Source organism: Mizuhopecten yessoensis, unplaced genomic scaffold (assembly GCF_002113885.1).
Source record: "Mizuhopecten yessoensis strain PY_sf001 unplaced genomic scaffold, ASM211388v2 scaffold10275, whole genome shotgun sequence".
NCBI lineage: Eukaryota > Metazoa > Mollusca > Bivalvia > Pectinida > Pectinidae > Mizuhopecten > Mizuhopecten yessoensis.
This window is the reverse complement of record NW_018408465.1, coordinates 2,071,366-2,079,785: the sequence shown is the minus strand read 5'-3', so window position 1 is coordinate 2,079,785 and position 8,420 is coordinate 2,071,366. Positions and strand designations below refer to the sequence as shown.

Genomic DNA, 8,420 nt, shown 5'->3' with positions numbered 1-8,420 from the left:
TTGGTAGCCCTTCACCCTAGCATGCTACTGACCAAATATCATCTCCCTGGGCAGTTTGGTTATTGAGAAGAAGTTGTTTAAATTTTTTAACATATTTGACCCCTGTGACCTTGAAAATAGATGAAGGTCATTTATTTGAACAAACTTGGTAGCCCTTCATCCCAGTTTGCTTCTGGCCAAATATCATCACCCTAGGCCTTTCGGTTATTAAGAATATGTCGTTTAAAGTAAAATATTGACGCCGGACAGACGACGGACGGACAGACGGACGGACGACGGACGCCGCACCACAGCATAAGATCACTTGGCACTTCGTGCCAGGTGAGCTAAAAAAAAAAAGTAGTTTAGTTTGATAACATTGTCAAAAACTTGTTTATAAATTTTATTTTTGGTCCAAGGATCCCTTTCACTAAATCATGATAAGGTAATCCCTTCATCCATAAAACAAGCACATACAGGTAAGCCGGACCCAGATGCAAACCTGGTATCATGAGTGTATTTGTCCCTTCATATCAAACAATTTTATATCAGGTCAATGGTTAGGAATATCAACAGTTTCCATGTTATGTTAAACTCATGAATTCAGTTCCCAAGGGCAAGCCAGACTCTGAAGGCATTCAAAATTGTTCACACATTCTAACTCTTGATCTTCAACGGATGGACGACAGACAACGGACACCACCATACCACAAGCTCACAGACACTAAGTGCCAGGTACCGGTAAGCTGAAACTGTGTCACAATCGAATTTGCAAGTGACAGGAGTGATCTGGTATTGCGTTCTCACCTGCTGGCGGGGAAGTAGTTACCGAGGATGGAGCCCTGCTTAGATAGCTGGTCACGACGCTTGGCCGCTGACGGCTGAGTTCTTGCTTCTGTTTCAAAAATCTGCATGAAAATTTCAACAGATCTGATGTAAGCATGGAATTACCTCATTCAAATTATTAGCAGCTGTCATCCTCTACCAGTGATTAAGAATTCTTAAAAATGGTTCATTTTTTTAATTTTATTTTTTTAGAAAAACTAGAAATTCTCTGTAACAGCAAGGAATCAAAAAGAGAATGGAAAATGTATAAGATATCATAAAAAATAATTGTTGAATTTCCTTAAACAGGAATGTTTAAGTGTACCTTAAATTGTACTCGGCTGCAATTTGATTATGACCATTTCAAAATATATTTCATTTTAAGTTCTAATGGTTTCAGATCAAGAGCTGTAAATGAAATTGCTTTGTTTTTACCTTAGCTTACTAGATTAAACAGTAATAACCCGAAGATACAAAATAACTATACTAGGTATCAAAATCCAATCTACTTATGCCATGGTAATCAACATATTAAACCCCTATTCCCAGGAAGGCCTTGTCACAGTACATGTTTAGCATACATTGTGTAACAAAACAATTAATGTTGAAAATAACAAACTATAAACTAAAACAAGGTTAATTTTGCATTATTGAACAGAAAAAAAATCATAACAAAGGTTAATAACAGTGCTGGATCTACTGAAAACTAAGCCAGGCACTTTGCTACGTTATATAAAGCGGGCCTCAGTCCTGACATGTTTACTCCAGGCAAAAGGCCACCATGTGATGAACTTTCTTGCAGCCAATCAGAGAAAGGCGCCTGTGCTTGTTGATAAAAAAACATGATAGCTGCTGTTTCTTTGTTTTTCACGAGCAAACAAAGGACTGAAGTAGATTTGTTCTAACGTAGGAAAGTATGTGACCTAGTTTTACTAACAATTTCAAATCAACATAACTTGAAAAGCTGTAAGCATGCTGCTCAACTTGTGCTGTTTATCAGCTTGTTGTCAGTGTATTCTTATTGGCTATGGTTAATGGAAATCCATAATCTATGTCGACATTTCATCAATTTAAATCTGATTAATAAATTTGATTTTGAAGTAATGGATTTTGGTGTATAGCAAACTAAAGCGAATCGTCTTTTCAATTACTTGGGGTATTTTCACAGTAAGAAACTTAAACTTCTGGGGAGATGATTGAAATGAGAACAAATTTATAACTAGGTATAACTTATTGACCTCACGGTGGCTCCAGACCAAATAAATTCTTGATCATGATAACTGTGAGATGCTTCCAGCACAGCATGATTCAAAATTTGTATCATACACTAAATATCAACCTGTTAAAGTTTGCAAAATAATTATTCTATACTTCCAAGATTCTTAATTCAGCAATAAACATGCCAATCTCCTGTTAGCAGCTAAAATATAATCTTACGTTGTGTCAAATCCTTAAATGTACTGCTCAATTTTGGGTTGATAAGCATGTTTAAATCAATGTAACATGTATAACATATATAACAGTTTAATCAATGTGATCCCTGGTTCTAACAAAATATAGAAATATGTGAGAAACACACAGCCAAGCCTGCTTCACATGTCCGAGGAAATCTAGGGACACTTTGAGATGGAGATTATATATATGCTTAACATATATTCTCACAAGACTAGGATAAAAAACGTTTGTGAAATAAATGTTTTATTTAATTTTTTCATTTTTCATTTTTTTTTTTTTTTTAAATTACATAATTTTCTAATTTCAGGAAGGCAAAGCATCATTATATATCAGTCATGCTAGGGGTACAATTTCAGCATGTGCAACAAGCTTGGCTGTAAATACAGGTGTACAGCAAAATAAAACAAGCATGCAAAACTTCTAAACAAGAACCATAAGTATCCCAACTCAGTCAGTTCAGACAGGAGATATGTGGGCGGGGTTCTGAAAGAGGGGTGGGGCTCGGAAATACCTGGTGGAGTTCCTCACCCACGGAGGAGCCACTAAGATCCTCCTGGTTTACGATTGGTTAAAACAACAAACACACAGTATGTAAAGGGCAGCGAAGAAATACAGATCAATAAGACACACAGAAATATTATACAGAAAATTAATCATTAATTAATTACTGGTCATTAAAGTGAATCTTTTAGTATGAACTCTCTAAATTTGATAAGTACAGCTTGTTTGTATCGATAGGTAGGCCATGACGACGTCAGGGAAATTATACATCACCATGGAAACACCTTGTTTAGTGTTAGTAAGACTGAAGACATGGAAAAATTTAGTGACCTTTAGTTAAAACTGAAGAAATACCAAAGAAACTAAATTAAGAAAAAATACATATAATTGAAGAAGAAGACCAGAAAGGTCCGAAAATGTGCCTTATATAAGTTATAATGGTGGACAATGAATTTGTGCAACCATAATAAAAATAGTCTAGATGTGTATTAGAAAGATTACCTAAGCATCATAAGATGTAAGACTGATGTGTTAGAAAGTGTGATTTGAGGTAGTATAGGATTACTAGATAGAGCTCCTGTGATACTGTTAGTTAGGCTAGGGACTATGTCTAACATACACCTGTGTCCTCTTCACTCATTTATTTATTAACTGTTTATTTTTAATGGCTTGGCCGGGATTACACTTGTTTAATTATATATAGCCTTGTGTTTCCTGTCTTCAGATGAACTTTTATGCATACACTTATTTGTTTTTTTAACTCATTCACCCCTGAAATTTCATAATGAACTATTCCAACCTTTGAATTGGAAGAGTTCAAATGTGTCTTTAGGGGTGAATGAGTTAAATACAGTACATGATCATGAAATGATTTACCTGGATATTCAGAATTGAAAGTAGATAAGAATTTTCTGGGAAAACAAAAGAACCCTGTCTTTGATATCTATTTCATTCACATTGAACATCTGGTTCAGTATATTCAATAACAGAGTAACGAAATAACTATAACATTGGGTTTTCCCCCAGTTAAATGTTGGAATAATTTTCAAAACTACAAGGGTTTGGATTAGAAAAAACGCCCTGAAGACAGGAAACAATAAAATATTTAAATTCTTCAAGTTAGTTTTAAGGTAAATACATTAATTACAAAATTGTTAAGATATTAATGAAAGACTCCAAAGTTTGAGATTATTAACCACTTGGGTTCTGGCAATACAACTGATTCCTATATAACGGTGCAAATTATCAATAAAGCCTGGTTAGGATTATTTCTACAAAAAGCTTCCATTTATAGAAAATTCATAATAAAGCATTAAAATTTATATTTTTGCAGACAAAAACAAGTGTTTAGCTGCAATAGATTATTGAATACAAAGTGTTTCAGTTAATCAACATCTGATTTATGCAGTATGGGGTGTGATCAATATATAAGGGCCTGTTTTATTTAGTGGCTGATCATTGGGGTTTGTGAGCTCTCCTGTCTGAAGTTGACAAAGTGGTCTGTACCCGCCTTGTCTCCGCTTCATCCTTGTCATCCCGGAGTTGTTGGTTTATGTCCCTGAGAATAGAAACCAATAGGTTTTGTATTGTTTAATGTGACAAATGATATACTAGTACTGAACATCTCACGTTTATTCTATCAAAGTTAATCTTTGAATTCACCACAGTGATTTTTATAATGATGCAACACTTCACTAGTTTTCTTCCATAAATAGTTTTCTTCCATAAATAGTTTTCTTCTTTACATAGTGTCTTTCCTTCCGAAAATAATGGCTTTCCTTTCTAAAATAATCATTTTTCCTTTTGTAAAAAAGAAAACGTTTTTCTTTTCTAAAATAACAGTAACCTAATTCCTTATATAATGGATTACAGCTTATGTTACATTTCATAGGTTCATTTATATGTTCATACACCCTCGATTACCAGGGGCTACGCTCACTTTTCTCTCTGCACTCTTGGAATATGTCATAGCAAAATTGAAGGCTCAAGTTGTTTTATCCGAGACCAACCAAACAGCTATTTTCGTGCAGTCAATTTTGCTATGACAAGTTCCAAGGGTGCAGAGAGCGAAAGTGAGCGTAACTTGACCCCTGGATATCAAGGATTATGTCTACATAAATTAAAAAACACAAAAATAAAGTTCTAGTTAAGCAGTGGGGTCAATAAAACCTTGCAGAGGGTAACAAGATTTCCCTGAGGGAATCAAACCTCACAGAGGGTAACAAGACTTACCTGAGGGAATCAAACCTCACAGAGGGTAACAAGACTTACCTGAGGGAATCAAACCTCACAGAGGGTAACAAGACTTACCTGAGGGAATCAAACCTCACATCGGGTAACAAGACTTACCCGAGGGAATCAAACCTCACATCGGGTAACAAGACTTACCTGAGGGAATCAAACCTCACAGAGGGTAACAAGACTTACCTGAGGGAATCAAACCTCACAGAGGGTAACAAGACTTACCTGAGGGAATCAAACCTCACAGAGGGTAACAAGACTTACCTGAGGGAATCAAACCTCACAGAGGGTAACAAGACTTACCTGAGGGAATCAAACCTCACAGAGGGTAACAAGACTTACCTGAGGGAATCAAACCTCACAGAGGGTAACAAGACTTACCTGAGGGAATCAAACCTCACAGAGGGTAACAAGACTTACCTGAGGGAATCAAACCTCACAGAGGGTAACAAGACTTACCTGAGGGAATCAAACCTCACAGAGGGTAACAAGACTTACCTGAGGGAATCAAACCTCACAGAGGGTAACAAGACTTACCTGAGGGAATCAAACCTCACAGAGGGTAACAAGACTTACCTGAGGGAATCAAACCTCACAGAGGGTAACAAGACTTACCTGAGGGAATCAAACCTCACAGAGGGTAACAAGACTTACCTGAGGGAATCAAGCTGTTTGACAAGACTCTCTCTCTCCAGTGCAATACCCTCCGTCACCTTCAGCGCTGCCCTACAATAAGTAAACACCTCCGCATCAACACAAACAACAGTATAAAGAAATGTCATCCAAGTCTGTGACACCAGTAAGCCTCACTCACTAATGTATTTTTCGACACAGCGAAAAATATGCGTCCAAAATTTGTTGTAAGGTGAAACAATATTTCTTTTTCAAAATGACAAATAATTTTTCTGCCTGTATTACAAAAGGTCACCTGATACAAGCCAATTATATAAATCAGTATTTGCTTTAAGGTTGAATGCTACCTGATTGTGATAGCACTTTGGTATAGTTTTATTTATTGAATAATAATGCTACTTTTAATACTTTATTCAAGGGAGATAATTGTAACAAATTCACCAGTTATAATACTGAAGACTACGAAAACATAAAATAGACACATGACCTTATATAAGCCTGACCTATGACCTACCGTGCTCTCTCACGTTTCTCGTCCTTTGATACGTTGCGGAGCTGGTCTATGTAGGACTTGGACTCCTCTAGTCCTTCCTCAGACTTTTGCAGCATAATCTGGAGATCCTCCTTCTCCTGTGGGACACAACAGAACATCAGTAAAACAAACAAGAGGTATTGTGTGCCTGTAGCTTCTCCTGTGGGACACAACAGAACATCAGTTAAACAAACAAGAGGTATTGTGTGCCTGTAGCTTCTCCTGTAGGACACAACAGAACATCAGTAAAACAAACAAGAGGTATTGTGTGCCTGTAGCTTCTCCTGTGGGACACAACAAAGCATCAGTAAAACAAACAAGAGGTATTGTGTGCCTGTAGCTTCTCCTGTGACCAAGCACTGTGTTCACTGTACTGAAGTAAGATGTTATGCATGCTCTATGGCCACTGAAACCTTCAGGTCATTACTTTTAACTCACATTAAACGAACAAATAGTTTAAGATATAAAATTAAGCTTTTTCAGTGTTCACATCATTTGAATCAATACAATATTTTATTATTCAAAGAATTACCAGGCATGAAATTATTGTATTACTTGATAGCGAATTATTATCCCTCTGTACTTGGAATGCTCAAATGGTATTGGAAACAAACTTTCATCAGAAGGGATTTCACTGTCACTGTGCTACATTATGAATAAACAAGATGAAAATCAGGCCCATGTCGGACACTTTTCAATGCTTGTATTACCCTTTGCAGTTTTTCATTTTCTTGTTTTGTTTCACTTTCAGTCATGTTCAGCCTTGACAGTTTTTCCTCCATCTGAAAATAAAGTGAACTAATTAGATATCTGTACACAAAAATAAAGTGGACTAACTAAATATCTGTACACAAAAATAAAGTGGACTAATTAAATATCTGTACACAAAAATAAAGTGGACTAATTAAATATCTGTTCACAAAAATAAAGAGGACTAATCAAATATATGTTCACAAAAATAATAGATTTTGTTTAAACACGTATTGATAATTAACGAATCCTTCTTCCTGAAGCTGTCATATTAAACTGTGATCCTTGACCTAAAATGTTCAGTAAACCACGACCTTCAACTAGTGTTTAAGTGACAGTTCCTGTAGCTCTCTAGCTGACATATGAACTTTGACCTAACTTCTGGAGTCTAAGTAACAGTTCCTGAAGCTGTCAACTGGCCTATGAACTTTGACCTACCTACTGGTGTTTAAGTCACAGTTCGTAAAGCTCAGACTGATCCGTGAAGTTTGACATACCTCCTAGTCTTTGAGTAACAGTTCCTGGAACTGTCTGACCTATGAACTTTGACCTACCTCCTGGTGTTTCAGTAACAGTTCCTGGAGCTGTCTGACCTGTGAACTTTGACCTACCTCCTGGTGTTTAAGTAATAGTTCCTGGAACTGTCGGACCTGTGAACTTTGACCTACCTCCTAGTGTTTAAGCGACAGTTCCTGGAGCTGCATGTCTGACCAGTAAACTTTGACATACCTCCTGGTGTTTAAGTAACATTTCCTGGAGCTGTCTGACCAGTAAACTTTGACCTACCTCCTGGTGTTTAAGTAATAGATCCTGGAGCTGTTTATCTTTTTCTTTCATTTCTGCATCCATAGCTTCTTTGATCTGCTGTTCCTTCAACTGCTCCTAAAACAGAGCCAAGGTAACAATAAATCTATCTTTCTCTACATGGACTACAAGTTAGTGTTACATAACCGATCTTTAAAAGCTAAGTGCATCAAACAGGATATTAGGTTTATCAGCCCACTGACCTGTACAGTTATGTAGGGTGGAATGCTGGGGTAGGGAAGTGGAATAGGGCAGAGTTTTGTTGAGTATCAGGGCAAGAAGTGTGATATGGGACTTAGATTGAGAAAGAGGAGTGCAGGTGGTAACTGTGGGTGAGATATGGACCACCTTTGGGCAGCAGAGGGAAAGGGAGTGAAAGGTGCTTGCTCTCTAGGGCAGGAGGGGAAAAGGGAGTGAAAGGTGCTTACTCTCTAGGGCAGGAGGGAAAAAGGGGGTGAAAGGTGCTAACTCTCTAGGGAAGGAGGGGAAAAGGGGTTGAAAGGTGCTTACTCTCTAGGGCAGGAGGGGAAAAGGGGGTGAAAGGTGCTTACTCTCTAGGGCAGGAGGGGAAAAAGGAGTGAAAGGTGCTTACTCTCTAGGGCAGGAGTGGAAAAGGGAGTGAAAGGTGCTTACTCTCTAGGGCAGGAGTGGAAAAGGGAGTGAAAGGTGCTTACTCTCTAGGCCAGGAGGGGAAAAGGGA

The 8,420-nt window shown here is 37.4% G+C and overlaps 1 protein-coding gene across 10 annotated transcripts in view; it reads right to left on the bottom strand.

Moving 5' to 3' along the window:
* The window catches only part of LOC110459957 (serine-rich adhesin for platelets-like), a 58,429-nt gene that overhangs the window by 15,771 nt on the left and 34,238 nt on the right, over positions 1-8,420 (bottom strand). For 9 of the 10 annotated variants that reach the window (XR_002463951.1, XM_021512523.1, XM_021512522.1 and 6 more), the window contains 7 exons: positions 7,703-7,798; positions 6,877-6,948; positions 6,149-6,264; positions 5,656-5,727; positions 4,267-4,318; positions 2,771-2,812; positions 787-887 (listed from right to left, as the gene is read on the bottom strand). Coding sequence is in view for 9 of the 10 variants with exons in the window: in XM_021512523.1 (XP_021368198.1) it covers positions 787-887; positions 2,771-2,812; positions 4,267-4,318; positions 5,656-5,727; positions 6,149-6,264; positions 6,877-6,948; positions 7,703-7,798 (551 nt within the window). In the remaining variant the exon portion in view is untranslated. The remainder of the gene's footprint in view (positions 1-786; positions 888-2,770; positions 2,813-4,266; positions 4,319-5,655; positions 5,728-6,148; positions 6,265-6,876; positions 6,949-7,702; positions 7,799-8,420) is intronic. The other variant, XM_021512528.1, reaches the window with a different exon arrangement.